The 24,722-nt window shown below is 41.8% G+C and overlaps 1 protein-coding gene across 1 annotated transcript in view; it reads right to left on the reverse strand.

Moving 5' to 3' along the window:
- Positions 1–16,852: 16,852 nt before the first annotated feature.
- The window catches only part of LOC308288485 (alanine aminotransferase 2-like), a 50,448-nt gene continuing 42,578 nt past the window's right edge, over positions 16,853–24,722 (reverse strand). The window contains exons 10-11 of the mRNA XM_080729934.1: positions 21,441–21,553; positions 16,853–17,010 (exon numbers count right to left, since the gene is read on the reverse strand). Coding sequence (XP_080586060.1) covers positions 16,899–17,010; positions 21,441–21,553 — 225 coding nt within the window. The 3' untranslated portion in view covers positions 16,853–16,898. The remainder of the gene's footprint in view (positions 17,011–21,440; positions 21,554–24,722) is intronic.

Here is a 24,722-nt window from a genome sequence, read left to right on the forward strand (position 1 = left end):
GTTGGTTTATTTACTGTTGAGAGAGAAAACAATGTTGCACATTAAGTTAATCATCTGGGGACCCCCCAAAATAATTTGGGGACCCCCCTGGGGGTCCTGACCCACAGGTTGAGAACCACTGGTCTACGTTGCTTGCACTTTTGGTTGTCATGTGTAAGTCTGTCTTCCGGGCATATTTAGTCAACATGGATCTGTCCTGTTTCCCATATTTCCTCCTGATTGGCTACCATTGCATTCTAAAACGTTATCAACTTTAAGCTTATCTCCCGATTTAGGGAGTCTTACTGGTATATCTCTGCTGTCGGGTCAAAACCTCCCAACTCCAAAATGTTCAAGTGGAGTTAGGAGGTTTTGACCGAAGGGCTTTTTACTACTTTTTATTGGTTTGTATTGGTTCAATATTATTTTAACCAACACACAAACGTAAAGGGTGTTCAATAGCACATATTTATGAAAAAAAAGAGAGGGCCAATCGGGTGGAGTTAGCTGGTTTGGCAGAAACTGTGGAGTTAGGAGGTTTTGTCTCAAGCACTTTTTACTACTTTCCACTGGTTCAATATTATTTTAACCAACACTCAGATGTAAAGGGTGTTCAATAGCCCTGATTTATGCCAAAAAAATCAAAAATGGAGTTAAGAGGTTTTGGTCAGACAGTAACGATATGAACTAAAACTTTACTTTCACACATCGTGTGAACAGAACAAAAAAGGGTTAACAAAAGGTTAAAGGGTTGAATTATTTCACAGTTTGCAACATGTTTCTGTTACTGTGCATATCTGTTGGTTGATGGACATAATTTGCAGATATACACAAACAGACAGTTTCATTATGGTTAATAGCTTCGCTTCATGGCTCAAATTAACCCATTTAGGCCTAGAATTATTGAATGCTTTAACCAGTGAAAAATAGCAGATATACAAGCTCACAGCGCGGCACCGAGTGCCGCGCTGCGAGCTTGTAGATCTGCTATTTTTGAAAAAGTTGTGAAAATGTGTGCAAATCTTTGAATATATGTATTTTCAAAGCGAACATTTGTAACTCAAATTTTGCTTCTGGGTGGTCCCTGGAACTAAATATTTTGAGATGGGGGTCCGTGGCCAAATACATATCATTTTGGGGGTCATTCAAATGAAAAGGTTTGAGAACCACTGACATAGTAGTCTCTCAAGAACAGACTAACTGAGCTCCAGTTAAGTGAAAAGGACCTTTTCTTTGACGATGGCTGGCCAGATTGCTGACATAGAAACATAGGTTTTTCAAAAAAATCTTAGAAGGATTTAAAAGACACTTATAGAATCGGGGTCAAAATTCGAATTTTCACAATTTTTCAAAAATAGCAGATCTACAAGCTCGCAGCGCGGCACTCGGTGCCGCGCTGTGAGCTTGTATATCTGCTATTTTTCAAAAGTGATACACAATAATGTGTACCCTTTCTAAATGGGTTGTTAAAGTGTTCCCTGTTGTGCTATTTCTTCTCTTCCCCCACTTGATGAGAGAAGAACAGTCATGGGAGCTTTGCTCCCACGCATGAAGTCACCGAGGTCTTCTTGCCAACGCAGACACACAGATTCTTGTGCGCTCCGCCGCGCCTCCTCGCGAGACCCCCGAACACTCATAAATATAGCATAAACAGTCGCCACGGCAGCGCGAGGAAACCTGACAGCAGATGGGACGATATGAACATTTCACATCACGATTATTGTGACAAAAGAAATCGCGATTTACGATATTATCGCGATAATCAAAAGCCATTATCCTAGGGTGGAACGTTTGCCAAAAAATAGCAGATCTACAAGCTCACAACGCGTCGCGACGCGTTGTGAGCTTGTAGATCGGCTATTTTTGGGCAAAGACATTTGATAGAGTGAACAAAAGACTGTATCAAGTATGTATATTATAAGTACCTTTCACCAATTATAGAGGGTTTAAGTGGTACTGGATATGCAGCTCGGCAAATAAAAGGTGAATTGATCCCAGTGCATGACGGAGGACGATATCACGATAAATTAAACCTCCACCATACGATTATCGTGAGTGTTTTTTTATCACGATAAACGATAATATCGCTTATCGTCCCCTCCCTACAGCAGATGTGAAGTGTTGTTCCATATTGCACAATTCTTTTGTACTTCTGACAAACATTAAATGTTTTTTTTTCTTTTCCTTTCCTTGTGACATTTGTTGTTTGTTTGTTCTATTCCTTTGTCAAGGCCGATATGAAAAATAAATGTGTAATCTCAATTTCTAATGTTTTTTAGATGTTGTATTTATGATTGATCCCATGTACTGTGCATGGTGGTTCTAGCTTTAAAGCAGCCAGTGCAGAGTCCGTTCCAAAGAATGAGGACATGGATTTAATGACGTCAGGGAAATAAATTGTCGGGCAGCAGAATAATGAGGTAGCTTTTCACCCCACTTTGTCTGGTTTATAAGGTCATACATTAAGAGATCATCCTGGCTTCTGTTCTTTCAATGCATTTGCATTTTGTCTGTTCAGTATATCGTCGTTGTCGGGTGGAAACCTTGTACGTCCAAAACCGTTCGTTTTTATCATTTAAAAAAATGAACTAAACTAGTGAAAACAGCCGATCTACAAGCACACAACGCCTCGCACCGTGAGGCGTTGTGTAGATCTGCTGTTTTCACTACTTTTGTGCGACGGCCTTGTCTGATGAAGCAGGGCTTTACTTCGCGAAAAAACGTAAACATTTGAAACTTGGAGATACGAGGTTTCTGCCCAACAGTGACGATATGCTAATAATGGTTCTACTTTTTGCCCCTTTCTCTCCCCAATTTATTCGGTAACATGTCATTAGGTCGAACACCCTTTGGATCGACCACCAAACTCTTAACCCAAACCCTAATCCTAACCTCAGTAAAACTATGCCTAACTCTAACCCTAACCCTAAACCTAACCTCAGTAACAGCGACGCGGGTAATTATCTAACCTGTCGACGCTCGCGGGTGATTATCTAACCTGCCGACGCTGTTCGACCCAATGGGGCAGTCCCCATTTATTCACAGGGTTCCCACACATTTTTACCAATTCATTTCCAAAACTTTTCCAGAATATTTAACCCAATTTCCAGGACTATATAACAATAATTCAGCTCAATAACAAGTCGCTTACTCCTATGCGCAATGCCCAAAGACAGGTAGTGTATGCCAGTGGTTCTCAACCTTTTCAGGCTGTGACATCTGAAATAATCATATTTTAACTGGGGACCACGGCACCCTGACGAGCAGTTGAGGAATTTTGTATAACACGTTTCTATTGTCAAAATAGCAGATCTACATGCTCACAACGCCTCGCAACGCGAGGCGTTGTGAGCATGTAGATCGGCTATTTTCACAATTTCTGCCTCTAATATTAAACAATTTGGCCAATGTTTAATTTGTCATTTCAGAGGTATTAACAAAACCAATAACCAAAGACAATGCATAGCATTTTTTTTCCAGGACCTTCCAGGACCCTTGATCAATTCCAAAACTTTTCCAGTACTGGATTTTTTTTTCTTTTAATTTTAAAATATTTCCAGGAATTTCATGACCGTGGGAACCCTGTATTCATTATGCGACCCAATTCCTCCCCACACAAATGTCACTGCTGCCTACTGCCAGTGAGGAGCCTCCACCGGGAGGACATGGAGATTTCGTCCTACTCCTCCCGCCCAACACTCTCGGCTGACAGGTGCCGTCTACTTCTAGAGATGGGACGATATGAAAGTTTCATGTCACAATTATTGTGACCAAAGAAATCGCGATTTACGATATTATCGCGATAATCAAAATATCCCCAACATCCATTATCCTGAGGGGTGGAACATTTGAGAAAAATAGCAGATCTACAAGCTCACAACGCATCGCGACGTGACGCGTTGTGAGCTTGTAGATCGGCTACTTTTTGGCAAAGAGATTTGGTAGAGTGGAGAAAAAAAGACTGTATCAAGTACGTACAGTATATTATAAGTACGTTTGTATGTTTTACCAATAGAAGGTTTAAAGTAAGCCATTTACCATGAGAGCGAGTGGGTTATTGGCTGATTTACCACTGTTTCAGGGTTGTGGCACGAGGCGAAGCCACGACCCTCGAATGGTAAATTGCTTTTCTACCACTTTTACCATATAAATGAAAGAAAACACAGTTGTAACTTGCAAGGTTATTTAGTTATACAACTGCAACACAACAGTGGGGGGGGGGTCCATGAGCCAACTCAAGGTTGTTGACTGATTTACCACTGTTTTAAGCCAATCAGAATCCAGCTCTGAACATGTGACCACAAAAAGTGGTAGAAAGGTGAATTCATCCCAGTGCAGGACAATTTTTACGATAAATTAAAACTACACAATACGATTATCGTGAGTGTTTTTTTATCACGATAAACAATAATATCGCATATCGTCTCATCCCTAGTGCCGTCCCAGTACGCGCAACGACAACAAATCTAAAATCCCTTTTGTAGTGACTTTTTGGAGACGCCAGTGGTAGTTACATAGTGATGGAAAGCAGGACAACCCAGGCAGGCCTCAAGGAAAGCTGGAGAGAGACTGACAGTGGACGGTTCTCTGTCTGGAGAGAGACTGACAGTGGACGGTTCTCTGTCTGGAGAGAGACTGACAGTGGACGGTTCTCTGTCTGGAGAGAGACTGACAGTGGACGGTTCTCTGCGTTTACAACAGCCTGAACCTCTGCCTGACGTGAGTATTTGTATTAGCTATGTGCCAAACAGCTGTGAGCATCATGGCCCTGCTCATACAGTATACAAACCTCACTCACACTCAGGGGCGTCACACCAAATTCTGGGCCCTGGGTACAAGGATTCACTGCGGGCCCCCCATGAATGTTAACTATTGAAAAATAGCAGATACAAGCTCACAAGCTTGTAGATCTGCTATTTTTGTGAAATTGTGAAAATGTGTGCAAGAAACCCATGTTTCTATGTCAGTGATGCTCAAACTTTTTCATGTGAAGGACCCCCAAAATTATATGAATTTGGCCACGGACCCCCATCTCAAAATATTTAGTTCCAGGGACCCCCCAAGAAGCAAAATTTGAGTTACAAATGTTCGCTTAAAGATTTGCACATTATTTTCACGACTTTTAAAAAATAGCAGATCTACAAGCTCACAGCGCGGCACTCGGTGCCGCGCTGTGAGCTTGTATATCTGCTATTTTTCAATAGCTAAAGTTACTAGGGCCCCTCCACCTTGGGCCCTGGTAACTCAGTCCCACTTTCCTACCCCTTGTGACGCCCCTGCTCACACTTGCTCTCCCCATGTCTCTCTCTCACTCAGTCTCTGCCACTATGTTCAGTCACATTAATGCATACACATTAGGGCATTCACACCAAATATTCGAATATTAGAAGTCACTATTCAACGTTGTTCACCGAAGTTGAATATTTGCTTATTTTCTTTTATTGTTTTCTCTTTAAAAAATATATAGTTTATAAAGCTTGGCTAGATAGGAGGTCATAAGAATGAGTTGTCAATGCCCCTGGTGGATGAATTTGTTAATGCTCAATACCAGGGGTTCTCAAACTTTTTTTAGGCTGCGACCCCCAAAATAAACATATTTGAACTGGGGAACCCCACCCTGATAAGCACTTGGAAATGTAGGTATTAATGTGACTCGGTTCCACAGATAAATATTGTGAAAATAGCAGATCTAGATCTGCCTCGCGTTGCGAGGCGTTGTGAGCATCTATTTTCACAATGTTTGCCTCTTGCTTACTTAATATTTGACAGTTTGGCCCATGGTCTGGAGGATCTGAGATAAGAATCTCATCAACGAAGAACTGAAAGAGAAGCTTGATTTCTACTGGAGTAAAATGAAAATACAACTTTGAGCATTATGTTGACACTTGTCCCATCTTAGTTATTATTTCAAGGTCACTAATTAGTCTTTGCTAATTTCAGATCTTCCATTCTCCTGTTAAAACAGGGCCATGGGTAGGCCTACACGAAAGCAGTACGAGCGAGATCATTTAGCGACCTACAACCGGGTCGCAACGTGGTCGGTAGTTTTCAGCGACCGGGTCGCTAAATCGAGCGACCGGGTCGCTAAATCAACCGACCGGCCCGGTAAATCACAGACCGCGCGGCTAAATCGACCGAGGTCCACAAGTGTACAACTATCTGATAAAGTTTCTCCATCTTAACCTCCCACATCAACTGCAATAGTATTTTTCTTGTCATTCAATTGTACTTTTCTTATAAATACTGGTTCAAAGTAAGTCCTTTTTTAATTTTACTAAGGTAGATGTCAAGCCTGGTCTCAACATGTTGAAGTTGGACATGCTGAAAGGAAAACAAGAGCAAGACTGTTAAATAAACACTAAAATCCTCATTTGGAACTCAAAGTGATGGACGGGATGCAGGTTCCAAACCGGGTCCCATTTAAAGTACAAAACGGTTTAGGACTACAGAAAGACATCATCATCCCTGTAGCAGTCGATTAGGAATTATTTTGGTCACCGTTTCAAGTTTCCAGTTTTCGCTGTATTGTTTTTTTCTAAGATTTGTGCAATAGTTCTCTTAAAGGAGTAGTTAGTTCACCCCCAAAATGACTTTTTTTTACATTTTGTGATAGCAAAATGTCTTTACCTAGCCCCTGGAAGTCACTTTGGCAGTGACGTCAGAATGGAAAGTGGATTAATGTCCCTTGATGATAAACGCGGGCGGTTCTCTCGGCTGGCTCCACGTATTCTATTGAAGTCAGTGGGCGCCGCCCCGCTCAGCGTGTAGATCATGTGGAATCAACTGCTCCTCCTTCCGTGGGCATTGCTAGTCGCTTTTTCGCCCCCCTTCTTTGGTTTGGGAAAGGCGATAACTGTGTCAGAAGGTGGATGGGCGGGCGGCACGAGGCTTTCTCCTCCTATGCAGTGCCCTCGCTATAGCAAATATGTGGAATCGAGCGCCACAGCCCACTAGCCCTCCCTCTTTTGTGCCTTGGTTTCATAGGGGGAGTGGTCTTACGTTCAGAGCGATTTTTTGGACTATAGAGACATTGACAGCCAAGAAAAATCCATCAGAAGGACTTCGCCGTCGGAAAGTTCACTTATTATTAAGCACCGATGTGCTCGGATATTTTTTATTTTTCAACGTGTTACACCCATAGAGTTATAATAAGTAGGCCTATAGGTTACACCACGGACAACGGCTTTTCGCTCGCGTCGCGCGTGTGTGTGTGTGTGTGTGTGTGTGTGTGTGTGTGTGTGTGAGAGTGAGTGAGTGTCGGAGATAGAGAGAGCGACAGATACAGACAGCGTCTATAAAAACTGCGTGTGTATGATGTTTTAAGCATTGTTGTTTCCCAAGTACTGGGTCTCGACCCACGGGTGGGTCGCGGAATGGGACTGTGACGTGTGTGTGTGCCAATGTTGTGTATTGTAACTGCGTCTTCTATTGCAAACAGTGCTAAACTCTTCAATCAATCAATCAGTCTATACAACAACCTCGCGAATTTGCCTATACAGCCCCCACCCCCACACCACGCAAAAGTCCTCAATTCAACATATAGGCTACGTCAGTAAAAGTACAAAAGTATTGACTTGATTTCATAGGCAATTAATTGTTAGCCTACTGTCAAATCTTTTGTCCCAGTACAGTTTTTGCTGAAAGACTGTCAGCCCAGACTACACTGGACACCTTACACATGACAGTTCCTGGGTACCCAAAAAATATATGTAATGTCGGTACTGCCTATCGGTTCCTAGATGTGATGCGCAAAAAAAAAAAAGACAGCACAAACAGCACAAATGGCACAATCCAAGCACCGCGATGCGTCGAAGCATAACGCTGGAGCGTCTCTGTGTTGAAGTTCGGCGGTCCTTCGGGCCACTCACCTCTAGAGTTCGGGCCACTTCTAGAGTTCACAGCAAGATACTGTGTGTGTGTGTGTGTGTGTGTGTGTGTGTGTGTGTCTGTGTGTGTGTGTGTGTGTGTGTGTGTGTGTGTGTGTGTGTGTGTGTGTGTGTGTGTGTGTGTGTGTGTGTGTGTGTGTGTGCTAAAATGAAACTGAAAGTGAATTCTCCCCAAACATTGGCAGGCCTATTATAGTAATAATAATAACACAATTAGGCCATAAATGTGCAATTATGCAACTGGAGACATATTACCTTTTATTACCCAATAAATAAATAAATAAAGAATGTTTAAAAATAATGTGTGTGTGTAATAAAAAAAAAAATCTCTATTCAGTTTCAGCTAAAAATATATATTTTTAACCATTTTGGAACCGAAATAGGAACAGTTAGGAACCGGAACCGATAAGCAGAACCGGAACCGGAATCGTAAAAATCCAAACGATACCCATCCCTTGCCTGAGCACCACTAAACCCCTTATGTTGATCAAATATAGAGCAGTCGTGCCTGAGCGCCCACAGGGCGATCTGTTTTTTTTCCGACCCTGCTGTCCTCTGCCCAGCTCAGCCTCTGGCCGGACACCTAATTGTCCGGTTTTCAGAGTGGTGTTATTGCTTTAATGGTTACATTTACATATCACTGCTAATCTCCCGTTTCATTGGTATAGAAAAATAGCAGATACACAAGCTCACAGACACACACGTGTGTGCATTTCATTTATAGAGCTCGCTCGGCAGTCATCGCTTACACTGAACGCTCCGGTCCACCGTCACTCCTCCGTCCTCCCACGCTTATTGTGGATGAAACCACGGCGAAAGTAGTTAGATGAACTGCAGCTCAGATTTGCCCAAAAGACGCCGAAACGAAACGTCATTTAGCCAACAATGGAGCAAAGTAAATTACTTAATAAAGAAGCGCAGAATTGACGAGTATTATCATGCACTTTGCAGCACTGTGTGCAGTGGCGTAGGGGAGGGGCACGCAACCCCCGCAATGCAGGGGGGCCTCCAGCAGAGGGGGCCCCCACACAGCACACACCCAAATGCTCCCTACTGCTCCAGTCTAATTCTCTCTCCCCCTCCCCCGCCTGCTGGCCCAGTCTCCACACAGCTGTGTGGAATGTAGTTAATGAGCACTCCTTTAGCTTTCCCTTACCAAGAAAGGAATATACATTTACTGCACCCAGCATTTAGCTAGTGGTCGTGTTGGAGCGCCTCAGTCCGCCAGCAGAGTTCATGTGCAACTTCTTCCAGAGAGATTGATTGATTGAAGACTTTATTAGAAGTTTGCATAGGAAAGGGTACAGTTTCATGACAGTACAGTTCACTGGTACAAGGTCAACTAAAAGGAGATCCTAGTAAGCTTTTCAGCTTATTTACATAGGAAACCTTTATGTATGACTCATATAACATTGAACAGATATAACTCCGTCATCATTTGCAAAAGGGCCCCCACCCCCCTCCTCGCAGGGGGGCCCCACAATTTTCAGGAATGATGTCAGCAAAGAAAAGGTAGAACGCAATGCATGTTTAGGTTTTCCTCTTGTCACTAGTAACAAAATAACTGCAGCTGAGCATAATTATATCCACAAGTCTCCCCTTCTCTTCCCCTCTCTCTGTTCTATTATTTCTGCTATGCCAGTCATGTGGATTAGATTTCTAATGGGACAATTTAACTCAAGAATAATTGCAAAAAAGATACAGTGTAGGGCCATCATGAAATAAAATAATTCATGAAGGGTATTTGGGTGCATAATAAATAAAGGAGGTAGGCTAGTCTTAGTTTCAGGGCCGTGCAGCCCATTCAGGCAAAATAGGCAGCCGCCTGGGGCCCCACACAGGCTGGGGGCCTCATGAGATTTTTTTTTTTTTTAAACTAACATGGGCATGGTGATTCAGCAGTGATTCATGGTGGTCCATTGGCTAATAAGTGTCAATTTAGGGGTCCTTGACATAAAAAGTGGTGTAACTTGGAGGGCGCTGGTTTAAGCTTCGCTTGTTTAGCCTTGGATCAAGACAGTCATAGGTCAGTCTTGTTAACTCAAATATTTACTTCTGGGTGTCCCTGGAACAAAATATTTTGGGATGGGCAGGCCATGGAGCCGCTCCGTGGACCAAATACATATCATTTGTGCATTTCCAGGGGTTAGCTGACATTTGGTGGGTGAACACTAGGCACAATCATTGTCATTTTGTGCCATACATTTTAGGCAGATTACCCCCCCGGACCCCCTGCGGCTTAACACATTAAGAAAACAACAAGCAACAAAATGTTATTATTGAAATATTCAATTCTAGTTCTATTGATGTGACAAAAAACTAAAAATATATTTTTTGTTTTTTGTCTTTTTTTCTATCGATTATTCACCCCATGGAGACTCCATGGGGTGAATAATCAATAGAAAAAAAGTCATTTTGGGGGTGAACTACTCCTATAATCTCTTCTAAGAGTGTTGACTTCAGTATGCCTGTTTTGTAAAAGAAGAGCTTAACCTTTTCTGGTTTCCAGTCGACCCGCTGTGAGGGGACGGTGCGGGGAGCGTCGTGTTCCTCCTGCGGGGTTGTGCGGATGTGCATTCGGGACACCGTCGCTTAGGGTGACCATAGCTGAGTGGTTAGGGAGCCTGCCTGGGGAACCAGTTCCCCTGGTTGTCCCTGGTTCGATTCCCGGTCAGGCAGCAATGTGTCAATGTGTCCCTGAGCAAGACCTTAACCCAAAATTGCTCCCCGAGCGCCGAATATGGCTGCTCACTGCTCCTAGTTGTTATAGGATGGGTAAAATGCAGAGATAAATCTCACGTATGTGCAAATGTACGCGACAAAAAACGTCCCGAAGGCGCGGGACCATATTCTATTCTATTCTACACACCATGGGGCCAATGAAGATTGTCGCTACAGGAGTGCAGTGTGCACCTCCGTGCTTGGCAGGGTGTTTTTCAGGGACGTGCTGGGCCCCTGATTCAGCCCGGGAAAAAGAGTTGGAGAGGCCCTCATTGCTCGCGATAGAGAGAGAGATCTCTCGACTCTATAGCACTGCTGCTACTTTTTGGAGCCGTGTGCAAAGCACATGAGCTCCCTGTGCACAGCTTTCAGCTTTTGTCCCGTCTAGTGGGAAAAGGATGTTTCGTTGAGTTCGAACAGTACCTTTTATGACCACACATGTTAAGGGAGGGGCGCTGTTTTCAGGCCAGGCCAGGCCAGGCACACACACACACAGGGGGGAACACATAGAATCAAAAACATAGATCTGGAAGTGCTCAAATTCACGGCTCCACTTCGAACCAAGGTTTGATTTTTTTTTTCTTTTGCCATTTCAGATCATGACAAGTGACAAGCCAGTATATGAGTTATATTTCGTTGTTGTCGGGTGGAAACCCTGTATGTCCAAAACTGTTTGTTTTGTATTTATCATTTTAAAAATGATTTAAACTAGTGAAAACAGCCGATCTACAAGCACGCAACGCCTCGCACCGTTGCGTGCTTGTAGATCTGCTGTTTTCACTACTTTTGTGCGACGGCCTTGTATGATGAAGCAGGGCTTTTCTTTGCGAAAGAATTTACACATTTGAAACTTGGAGATACAAGGTTTCTGCCCGACAGTGACGATTTACTTTGTTGGCCGCCCAGCCCCCAAAATGAAACCAAAATGGCCGACATTTTATTTTTTATTTTTTTTTCGTAATGGCCGGCCTGGACCGGCCGGGAATGAACCGGCCGTTCGGGAGTTGTCCCGCTTTTCCCAATGGCCAGCACGTCCCTGGGGTGTTTCCTTGGCATGCTGTATGGGTGGTCTTCCTGCGCTGGCGTGGAGAGGGTTGGGTTCGGGACCAGCAAGCCTTCTATGGAACAGGTATGTACGGTTGTGCTCAAAATTATTCAACCCCTCTCTCTGCAAATCTGGTTTATTTGCTAAATTCACAAACTGACAACTGAATGAAATAAATACATCATACAAGAACAATGTAAATAGCTCAACAAAAGTAACATTTGATGTGTTTTTATTTTCCAAATTCAATGCTAAATGCCACTTTCACATCAATTATTCAACTCTTAATTACACCTGAATAATTATGTACAGTATGTGTGATTGCTTAAAGACTGTCAAAATAGCAAAGACAATATTTTTTTTATTTCAGTTTCAACAGGGAGCAGTGGAAGGGTGTCTCCACATACACACCCATTGTAACTTCAAACTTCATTTTAACCATGATAGATTCATTACAAACACCCATTATTTTTTTCTGGTGACTCATTTACCCTCCTAATACGTGAGCTGGCCGTGTTTTTTCGATAACTTTTTTCATTTATTTTTAATAATTATTCTGGGAAAATGGAAAAAATTAAATACAAAAACATTATTATTAGGCGAGGTTATCCCAGGCCCAGCCAACCAGTGTGGAGGACCATTGTGTCCTGGTTACAGATCATCTGACTCTGCCTCAGCCCCTCCCACTGCTCATGTGGGTGCTCAGCTAAACGCCACTAGGGTTACATTAAACCAGGTTTCATTAAGAAATGCCTACATTACATTTTAGTCCAGTGTTAAAAGACTTTAAGGCTAAAAGAAAACAAGTGGTTTTTTGGGGTCTTCCCATCTGAAATCACTTCACAACCACATACATGCCTTTAGTCATTAGAACTTTACTGTACAAAAACAAGAAAGAGAAAAAAAGGGAGCAAAAATATCCAAAAGTAGTTTTTCAGTAACAGTCTTAAGAAATGAAATAAATACAATGAAAACCAAAGAGCTCATGTTATGCACCAAATGTTTTAGCATGTATCCAGGCAGCACTCCTCTGCACTTACAAATATACAAAATAAAATGGATAAAAGGCTAAATGATGTGTCATTAAAGGACAACTCTGCCCTAAATCACTTCTAGGCTCATTTTCCTACTTATATTGATCCAAAATTACTGTCCATGGGGTCTATTAGGCACAAATGCCCCTGTTGTCCAGTTTCCCCAGCAGAATGCAGCAGCTCTCATAGCTTAGAGTGGAGCCTATAAGCCTATCGCTTTTACACTATTTGTTGTGTTCAAAAGTGATTTTCTTTTTCATGAATGTGTTACTGGATGCCATTACAAACACATCCATGCCTTGGTGGGACACACAAGCCACCACAATCTCATAAATAATGTTTTGGGATGAGCATTCGGCACAAGTGCCAATCAAAGTGACTGCACTGGCCAATCACAGGGCATCTTTTCCGGGACTTGGCAAAACACATAAAAGCCTAACATCTATTTAGTAGAGTGTGATGGCTTGTGTGGGACAGCGATGACATGGATGTGTTTGTAATGACAACTAGTAACACGTTCATGAAAAATAAAACACATTTGACTACAACAAATAGTGTAAAAGTGATAGGCTTATAGGCTCCACTCTATGCTATAAGAGCTGCTGGGTTCTGCTGGGGAAACTGGACAACAGGGGCATTTCTGCCTAATAGACCCCATGGACAGTCTTTTTGGATCAATATAAGAAGGAAAATGAGCATAGAAGTGATTTAGGGCGGAGTTGTCCTTTAATATTACAAGTCCAAGTAATCCATCCATATGTTCCAGCTGTAGACCAATTACAGTACTTGTTTTCCAGGATGCTCTGAACATGATAAAATGTTCCAGGTATGAAGAATATATATATAGTCCTACCTCAATCCATTACACAATTTAAGATTGTCTAAATAAAAGGCTAAGCATGCATTTGAGTGTTACCAAAAAGAAAGAAAATCTCAAGGCATTAAAAAAACAAAAAACAAACAAAAGAAAAAGAGAACCAGTCACTTTGAAGAACATTGTCTAAGTGTATCAAATAATTGATTAGATAAGTGTCATAAACCCCCTACCCCCCACAAACGTTTGCGTCTTAACCCATTCAGGCCTAGACTTATTGAATGCTTTAACCAGTGAAAATAGCAGATATACAAGCTCACAGCGCGCTGCAAGCTTGTAGATCTGCTATTTTTGAAAAAGTCGTGAAAATGTGTGCAAATCTTTGAATATATGTATTTTCCATGGCCAAATAAATATAATTTTGGGGGTCCTTCACATGAAAAGATTTGAGAACCACTGACATAGTAGTCTCTCAAGAACAGACTAACTGAGCCACAGTTAAGTGAAAAATACCTTTTCTTTGACGATGGCTATAGCCAGATTGCTGACATAGAAACATAGGTTTTTTGAAAAAATCTTAGGATTCAAAAGACACTTATAGAATCGGGTCAAAATTCAAATTTTCACGATTTTTCAAAAATAGCAGATCTACAAGCTCGCAGCGCGGCACTCGAGCTTGTATATCTGCTATTTTTCAATAGTTAAAGCATAAAATAATAATACACAATAATGTGTACCCGTTCTAAATGGGTTAATGATAATCAAATCAGTTTGATGAACAACACACCTTGTGGTTGTGAGGGATCTAAAGTGAGGATAAAAAGAAGGACTGATACTATACAGTAGTTGGATCTACAAGCTCATAACCTGCACTATTTTCTGTGACGAAAAACTTGGCTTTGCTTGCAATCAAGTATAAATCAGTCTACACAGGCTCTGACGCGACCGAGTATTTCCCGGTGAATCTGTGCGCAACGGTGGGGGCTTGGGAGTGTGGGGGACACGAACCACTGACTATTGCTGATGATGGAGAGGTTATATAGTTTAGCTTTTATGTATTATGTTATGTAATGTATAATCTTTCCGATTTAGTAAGAGACTCGTCGCCAATTGCAAGATATTTAAAAGTTATTTGGGGCCATGATGATATCCTTTTCTTCCCACAACTAGACTAAGGATTTATATTGTCTGTGTTATTGTTTACAACCACAATTATTCACGTGTGGCAAGATCGCGGTTCACTAGTTTTTAGTAGGCTATAGTGTAGGCTTAGAAGCCTTTTCAGAAGTTAATTTAATGTTTTCCATTTAATGATTTCCTTTATCCTCATCTAATCTTGCGCTAATGCACGCAACTGTTTTTGCCATGTTTTAAGGCCGTGTATGCTTTTCAGAAGTTAATTTAATGTTTTCCATTAAATGATTTCCTTTCTCGTCATCTTCCTCTAATGCACGCAACTGTTTTCGCCAGGTTTTAAGGTCTTATTTTAGTTGTTTCTCATAAGCTCGCGACCCTCCTTGCCCATCGGCCCCCACCTTTGCGCACAGATTCACCGGGAAATACTCGGTCGCGGCTCTGACAACACAGTAGGTGTGTTGGCAGGCAACAATACAACATTCAACATAATAAAACATCAGATGTTGCTCAAACAAAAAACAAACAAAAAAATATATAATAAAAAGCTTTCATAGCAATAACCTAACCCAAGTCTTTGCTTTATTGTAACTTGGAAATAGTACGGCCCAAGTCAGACAAGAAACATAAATTCAAGGACTGTAAAATTGGGACTTGTTACCCTGCACTTTGAATCAACGACGTCTCTCAAAACCGCACGAAACCATTTCAACGAGAACAAGTCAGATATCACTGTACAATATATCTGATTAGCTCCATATTCCACAATTATCAATATAATACCAGCCCTCCTGATATACTGAGGACGCCCTCAGTAAACCACTGTCTGCAAGTAAACAAGCTAAAAGTAAACTATGTCTCAACAATGAGTGTCCTGTCCATACACACAGAAAGTGTGTTTGGTCTTCAACGGCATCAACTACAGTATATAGAACTTTTTGAGCGGTGGTTACACCGTCTCCTATACGTGGCCGTGTGTGTATGCGTGCGTGTGTGTGTCCGTGTCTGTATGTAGCCTGCAGAGCCTGCAGTACCTTTTCTGACCACACATGTTAAGGGAGGGGCGCTGTTGTTCAGGCCAGACACACACACACACACACACACACACACACACACACACACACACACACACACACACACACACACACACACACACACACACACACACACACACACACACACACACACACACACACACACACACACACTTTACATTGACCAGTTAACCCATTTAGGCCTGAACACATTATAAGCAATATTTTATGCTTTAAATATTAAAAAAATAGCAGATATACAAGCTTACAGCGCGGCAATTTGAAAAATCTTGAAAATTTGTGCAAATCTTTCAATATTTTGACCCGATTATCACTTTTTTTTCAAAAATAGCATATTTTTCAATAGCTAAAGCATACAATAATTCTAACCTAAATGGGTTAATTTCAAAAGGCGAGTGACAGATAATTCCAAGATTGTACCTATAGTGCTTGCAACCAGTAGACGTAGCTATCTGTTATGTGAAGAAACAAATCAAAGCTGGCATGTACAGTAGGAGCACACTGAAAGGAATATATTTACAGTAAAGAAGTCCATGTGTAGTTGTGATCTTCTGAAAGTACAGTAGCTTTAAGTCATCCTTTGGGACTTTTAATATTTCGGCCAGGGATTAAAGCAAAAAAAAAATCCCAAGACTGAAGATTATTTTCAGACCATGTCCCAAACACACCAATATTTGGGGTGTTTCCCTGAAGTTCTGAACTGCCTTCACTGAATGTCTGTGTGCCAATCCATGCTTCATTTTATAGAAGTAACTTCTGAAGTTCTGTTGTATTCTATTGCTAGTCTGGCCAATTCAAATACTCAAATCTTGAAATTGTAACTTGCTTTTTAGTTTGGAGATCACTTGACTAGCGCGACTGTCATTCACACCGCAGGCATCGCTACACCTCCCCCCTTATTTATTTTGCGGCTCTGCACTGATCTCAGAAATAGCCCCTATGGAATCCCGAAGACTGAAATCAGTCCCCAGGACTGGGAACTTTAACCTGTGTATTTCAAATTTTTAATAATTTGTCTCTTTTAATTGAACGTGACAGGAAGGCACCGTGTTGCTGTAAATCAAGTCAAAACCACAAGCAGTCGTTTTCACTTTTGGAAAAAAAAAACAAAAAAAAACAAAAAACAAAACAAGCCTTATCAGCAGCATTCATTGCGTTGCTGCCGGGTTCATACAAGTCTTAAAATAAAGCATTTTGTTTACGGACTCATTTCTTGTGTGTCTTCGTAGCTCATCTCTGAGGCTCCTCCTGCTCAGAGTACTCCTCAAGGAAGGCCATGTGGAACCTCCTCACCTTCTCCAGCAGCACCTGGAGCTTCTCTGTGCTGGGCAGGATGGTCATCCTGGAAGCAGGAAGAGACATGGCTGAATGCACAGATATAAAGAGCTAGACGCCTCGTTCGCCTCTGCAGTTAATTGGAGCGATGTGCAAAAGTTGTAGTCCGGACCTCCTGGAAAAACTAATGGAACGCTGTCAGTCAAAGTGACTACTGGCCAATCACAGCGTGTCTTTCCCGGGACTTATCCAAGGACCGCAATTCAATTCAACAGAGCCAGTTCCGATGTTGCGCTGTTCAGCTGTTCTTACAGGCTGCATACGTAAAGACCAGCCCCCACCTACCTCTGATTGGCTTACCGACTTCCCTATGTGTGACGCACGCGGAAGCAATGAACATGGAAGCGATGAAGATTCCCTTAGTTGCTCAATGCATACGCCCCCTAGCCGAAGGAGGCGTCTACCTTTCTATGTCTATGGCTGAATGTCCAGTCATTACTGCCACCGCGGTTTTCCCGGTGAACCTAAGCGCAGCGGTGGGGGCCGATGGGCAAGGAGGGTCGCGAGCTTATGAGAAACAACTAAAGTAAGAACTTAAAACCTGGCGAAAACAGTTGCGTGCAAGCCGTGCATTAGCGCAAGATGGCGATAAAGGAAATCATTAAATGGAAAACATTCAATTAACTTCTCAAAATGCTTATAAACTAAGCCTACACTAACCTACTATAAAACTAGTAGAACCGCGATCTTGCCACACGTGACTAATTGTGGTTGTAAATAACACAGACGAGTCTCTTATGAAATTGGCAAGAGTGCCTCTCATTACATAAAGCTCTATACCTCTCCATGACTCCATCATCGGCAATAGTCAGTGGTGTGTGTTCCCCACACTCCTGCGCCCCCACCTTTGCGCTCAGGTTCACCGGGAAAACCGCGGTCGCGTCATTACTACAGTAGATGCACTCACTGCACCGTCACATTGTTGTCCAGGCTAACAGAAGAACACGGTATTAACACTTAGACCGTGGGTCTTCAAAAGGGGGTCCTCAGAGTTACTACAGGGGGTCCTCCAAATCTTTGAGTGATAGAAACGTATTGTTCTCCTTTTTTATAACAACCACTTGAACCCTAGCGCTCATATTCTGAGAACTTTAGCCAAAAATAGCAGATCTACAAGCTCACAAGCTTGTAGATCGGCTTTGGTGTAGAGGGGAAAAAGAGCAGACTAAGTACAGAGTGAAAGGTCAACTTTATTAAGTAGTATTGACGGTTCAAGTGGTTAAATATCTGAAAACACACACTGACATGAATCCAAAATACACTGATGATTGTGCTGTCAAACGATGAAACTACATGGAATCTATGAAAAGGCTGTGGGGGTCCCTGCTTCATCTCTCTCTCAGCTAAGGGGTCCCTGGCCTGAAAACGTTGAAGACCCCTAACATAAGTGGCGTTTCCATAAAGCCACTTAATGCGCATTAACGGCTTATTCGCAAAATCTTTTTATGGAAACACTTCAAAATGCGAATAAACTTTCATTATCCGCAAAAAAAATTATCCGCTTGGAGGAGGTGGATTTTGAGGCTTTATCGAATAAACTAAATGCGCATTTGTAAACAGGTCAGACAATAAATGCGAATAGATTATGACGTTCTGGGTCCATATCGTCCTCCAACTTAACACTTTCCCTTGCCGCTTAACATCCATTGTATAGCGTTTTAGCCCACAAAACAAACCGGTTGTTTGTTACACACGGAGTGACACGGACCGTGTGTAAATTCCTCCCGTTTTCACCTCCCGGAGCCATCCGTGGCTAACCCTTCCTCATCACACAGTGTTGCTTGCCAAAAGTGGCCGATCTACAAGCTCACAGCAGCTCGCATCCGCGTCTCCGCGCCACGTTGTGAGCTTGCAGATCGGCCACCTTCCAGAGGACGCTGAAACTTGCAGGATGAGCACTGTGCAGCGACGCGTATTTCTGATAATTCGCTTCCCTAATTCGAATAAGTTTATGGAAACATGGCTTTAGACAGACATAGTTTAAAAAGGTTATGCAGTCAAAGTGTTAAGATTTGTATTTTCAGTCAAAAGGAATGTGAGATTGATTCATGAACTGCTGAAAGGCTAAAAGCTGGACAAATGGAATTAAATGACAAAGTAGCACTATGCACTCATTCTTTTGATTGGCTAGTTGGTTCAGGTACATTATTTTAAAATTAATGATACGCATAACATGTCAGAGACTAAACAAACGTAACACATAGAAAATCAGTATACTTTAAGTCAGAGGTTCTCAACCTTTTCAGGCCGCGACCCCCAAAATAATCATATTTTAACTGGGGACCCCCCCACCCTGACGAGCACTAAGAGTTGAGACATTACATTTTGTACAACAAGGTTACCCACAGGTTGAGAACCACTGCTTTAACCCATTTAGGCCTAGTATTATTGAATGCTTTAACCAGTGAAAAATAGCAGATATACAAGCTCACAGCGCGGCACCGATGCTATTTTTGGAAAAAGTCGTGAAAATGTGTGCAAATCTTTGAATATATGTATTTTCAAAGCGAACGTTTGTAACTCAAATTTTGCTTCTGGGGGGTCCCTGGAACTAAATATTTTGAGATGGGGGTCCGTGGCCAAATAAATATCATTTTGGGGGTCCTTCACATGAAAAGGTTTGAGAACCACTGACATAGTAGTCTCTCAAGAACAGACTAACTGAGCTCCAGTTAAGTGAAAAGGACCTTTTCTTTGACGATGGCTGGCCAGATTGCTGACATAGAAACATAGGTTTTTCAAAAAACCTTAGAAGGATTCAAAAGACACATAGAATCGGGTCAAAATTCAAATGTTCATGATTTTTCAAAAATAGCAGATATACAAGCTCGCAGCGCAGCACTCGGTGCCGCGCTGTGAGCTTGTATATCTGCTATTTTTTAATACCTCGTATTTTCCGGACTATAAGGCGCACTTCAAAGCCTTTAATTTTCTCAAAAAACTACAGTGCGCCTTATAGTCCAGTGCGCCTCATTTATGGATCATTCATTGACATTCCCTTTAGCACAGCTCCATCTGTTGGATGCATAACGCAACGGTAGCGTCTATTATGTGCGCCTTATAGTCCGGTGCGCCTTATATATGAAAACAGTTCGAAAATAGACCATTCATTGACAGTGCGCCTTATAGTCCGGAAAATACGGTAGTTAAAGCATCCACAAATTTTAGGCCTAAATGGGTTAAGCTTGGTGCAGCCAGATGGGTCTGAATCTCAGCTGCGTCATCTTCCATTTAACCACATGAACCCAAGCCAGAAAAGAAAATATTTCACGGGAAGGTGAAAATCTAGAGTAGGTATAATTTCCAGTGAAATGTTTTCTTTTCTGGCCAAAAAGACGCGAGGTGGGGGGGCTCCGAGTGCTTCCACTAAGGAAAGTAGGCTTTCAACTCCCAAAAGCCTTCTTTGTTTTGGTGACTAGCAAAACTGTATTTGTTATTTTTGGACCAGACGAGAGGGTGCGCAGGCTTTCTGCAACGCATGGTTAGATAGCATTAAGGAGAACTCCTAATGCTATGGACCAGAGCTAAGAAGCCCTATACTGATGAGTAGGGTGTAACGATACATTTGAAAAGCGATATGATACACATCACGATACATGGTTAACGATACGATACATGGACGATATTGGTTCATTCATGGCGATACGATACAATACGATTCGGTTCAATGATTTAAAATCAATATGGTTACTATTTAGCAAAGAAATGAAAACTGTGTAAAACTTGTAAAAAATCACACCCGTGTGAACTGAGCGGTGGTTCTCCCCCCCCCCCCCCCCCCCCCCCGTGTGTGTGTGTGTGTGTGTGTGTGTGTGTGTGTGTGTGTGTGTGTGTTTGTGTGTGTGTGTGTGTGTGTGTGTGTGTGTGTGTGGCCTGGACAACAGCGCCCCTCTCTTAACATGTGTGGTCAGAAAAGGTACTACACAGGCTTGAGGCTACATACAGACCCACCCACATACAAACAAACAAACTAACAAACAAACATACCTACACACACGGCCACGCTATGGAGACGGTGTGACCACCGCTCAAAAAACTATTATTATTGAAGTAAACGCTGTGATTATCTAGCAAATACATGGACATTATATTTCAACACATATGGACAACCCCACCTTGACATGAACAAGAATAGCTATATGGAATGGAAAGGTAATTAGACCCCTCTTTTTCATTTTCCCCTCTTAAAATTGCCAAATACAAGGCACAAATACATACAATCAATTATTTGCATAGCAAAACGATTCGATACCGATTACAGCATTTTAAAACAATACGATACGGTACAAAGCCAAAACGGTATGGTATTTTGTTTTTGCAAACGATATAGTAGATCATTGCAAATTAAAATCGATTTTTCGATTCATTTACTATATCGTTACACCCCTACGAATGAGGGAGGCCATTATGAAAGAGTGAGTGAGTGAGTGGTCTAACCTGAAGTGGTAGGTCCCCTCTCTCTGGCCAAAGCCACTCCCTGGAACCACACATATACCAGTCTCCTCCAGTAGCCTCAGGCAGTACAGCATGTCTGGAGCCATACCTAGGGACTGGAGATGAACAATTATTCATTATTACTTTTAAAAACAAGGCTTGCCAAGTGCTTCACCAAATGCGAGCTGGTAGATCTTCTATTTTTGAAGAATTGTTAAAAAAATCATATTTGCAAATATTTGAATATATATTTTTTTCAAAGCAAACTTCTGTAACTCAAATCTCTGCTTCTGGGGGGTGCCAACAACCAGGGATGGATTACCCAACGGGCACAATGGGCCCAGGCCCAGGGGCCCCTGAGCTAGGGGGGCCCCTCAGCTTGAGCCACTGTGTGACCGTGTCCCTGTTATTAACGTTGCGCTGTTTGCCAGACACTATTTTATTCGTTCATGTCAATAAAATAACATCAAATATTCCTAAAACACCATGATACATGTTATACTGTAAGTGTTTAGCTCCTCAGTTCATCTATAAGACTTCAGAGTGAGGGATCCAAAAAGCAAGTGCAAAACAACAACAACATTACATTTTCTTATGTTCACGCATTACAACAATGTAGTGGTAATAGATAAACCGGGGTAGATAACATAACTGTTGTGTTATCTACCCCGATTAATCTTAAATGGGCCCCCTCATTCATAGCATCATATACTGTAACACTTGACTGTATGGTCCTTTAAGTATGTGTTACCACCAGCCTTACCTGGCTGCCTGGGACAAGTGAGATTCTTTGCATAAACATAAAAAGCCCTATCAAATGTATAGGGGTCAAACTCTTGCAAGAAGTATAATGAATAATGTATTATTAAAATATAGATAATAATATATCTAAAATAAATAAGTCAGCACCCAATTTTATATAAAGTATTGTTAGATTTTCTTATTTTTTTCTTTAAGTTGCTTTAGCAGCTAACATAAGCATGATGAAGAATGTTATCACACAGCATAGAATAACTTTGAACCTGGCACCACTGTTTTTAGGGCAGAGGAGAGGGAAAATAAACCAAAATGTTTTCAAGATTAGCTGCTATGTTAAGCTCCACAATATTGTGTGTTATAGTTACGGTATAACTATTCTATACATTTCAGGAGCTCTTTTTTGGGACTTTAAAAACTCAATTTTTTTTCTGGCGCGGCTGTGCCGCGCACACGGAACACACACCGTCGCTATGTCGCTGTGCGGTCGTAAGAAGGGGGGCCCTTTGCATTTTGGGGCCCAGGGGCAAATTTTTTCATAGTCCGTCTATGCCAACAACATAGTATATTGGGACAAGTTAACATATATTGAGATGCGGGTCCGTGGCCAAATCCATGTAAATAAACTTGACATGATACAGTTGGAGAACCACTGATTTAGAATCAGGTCAAAAATATTCAAAGACTTGCTAAAATTTTCAAAAATCTAGCTTGCAGCTTGTAGATGAAAAATAATTCATTATCACTTAAATAAAAAATTGCTTGTCAAGTGCTGAGGTTTGCTGTGCTGTACTTGAAGCCCTTTGACATTGTCTCCATAAGCTCCCTATAGCCCAGAACACAGGTGATCTAATCTTATACAACATTCGGCCACTAGATGGTGCACTCCACCTACCCTCTCCACATAGCAGCACTGACACACCTCAAGTAGGTCTGTCAAAACTATTACATATTCGCCTGATTGCAATTATTCGAGCTAATCGCATTTATTTTGCATAATAGCTTCCTAATTGTTTCCATTCATCTGTATAAAACACCTGGATGAAATTAAAAGACATCATAATTAATTCCACATCGTCATCCATACTGTTGGGCCAATTTTATTTTTTACTAAAACTAAGCCATAAGGCCCATTCCCACTGGGCCAGATAACAGATACAACAATCTCTTTCTCCAGATATTTTTCCATTCAAGTGGATGGTAGATACAGATAAAAAAATATATCTATCACAGATATTATTTTTATCTGTATCTACCATCCACTTGAATGGAAAAATATCTGGAGAAAGATTTTTTTTTCTGTTATCTGGCCCAGTGGGAATGGGCCTTTAGCCCTAAATCCATTAACTCTCCTACTGCCAGATTATTTATTTATTTATTGGGTCTGGTGCCATCAAAAAGCGGCTTACCTTTGCGACGTTATAGTAGATAGACAGACAGACATTTATTTATTTTTATTTTTTTGGGTTGTGCAATAGTGCACTTTGGTCTGCCAGGCAGCAGAGGGCGGCGTCATGCGAGAATGAATGTGAATTTGCCTGTTATGTGTTGAAGAAGAAGAAGACCAGTCACTGGCCACAGAGCCTTACAGCCAGAGGAAATCAACAAGGAAGTGAATTGTTCTCCGTTGATGTTAACGCATAATGGATTTTTTACACCATCACCGCGGAAAATGTGTTTACAGTAGACGGCCGCGCGACCCCTCATCAGCTTACAGTCATCAGACGAACGAACCGAACGAGCGCCGTATTGGCGGAGAGGTCTTGCGAAATCGGGCGAACGTGAACGTTCAAAGCGTTGGGAGAGTTAAAGGGACACGATCACAATTTTCAAAATATATTTGCTAATGCTTGTCCGCAAGATGGGGCAAGGCCAAAGGTCTTTTTTCCAGACCATGTCCCAATATGTCATTTTGTAGCGCACGTCAATATTTGGGGTGTTTCCCTGAAGTTCTGAACTGCCTTCACTGAATGTGTGTGTGCCAATCCATGCTTCATTTTATAGAATGAAGTTCTGAAGTTCTGTTGTATTCTATTGCTATGGCCAATTCAAATACTCATATCTTGAAATGATAACTGCTTTTTAGTTTGGAGATCACTTGACTAGCGTTTTGATGACTTCGTCATTCATGCTGCAGCCATCACTACACCTCCCCCTTATTTTTTATTTTTTTGCAGATCTGCACTGATCTCAGAAACAGCCCCTATGGAATCCTCAAGACTGAAATCAGTCCCCAGGACTGAGAACTTTAACCTCTCTGTGGCAATAATAGAATCACAGGCTGAAACAAACAGAAAGTGGATTTTTCAGTCATTTTATGGGTTGTATTGTATCGGTATCAACAATGAAATGAAAAGCACATCGACAGTGTAATAAGTGTCTCTTTAAGGCCTAACAAAGACATTACCGGTACCAAAGCAACCCGCCATGGTTCTCTTGCACACGGGTAGTCTTTCTTTTTCTATAACATTGCAAAGGTAAGCTGCTTTTTGCTGGCACCAGCCCCAATAAATACATAACAACATCTGG

Source organism: Nannobrachium achirus (assembly GCF_963921795.1).
Source record: "Nannobrachium achirus genome assembly, chromosome: 7".
NCBI lineage: Eukaryota > Metazoa > Chordata > Actinopteri > Myctophiformes > Myctophidae > Nannobrachium > Nannobrachium achirus.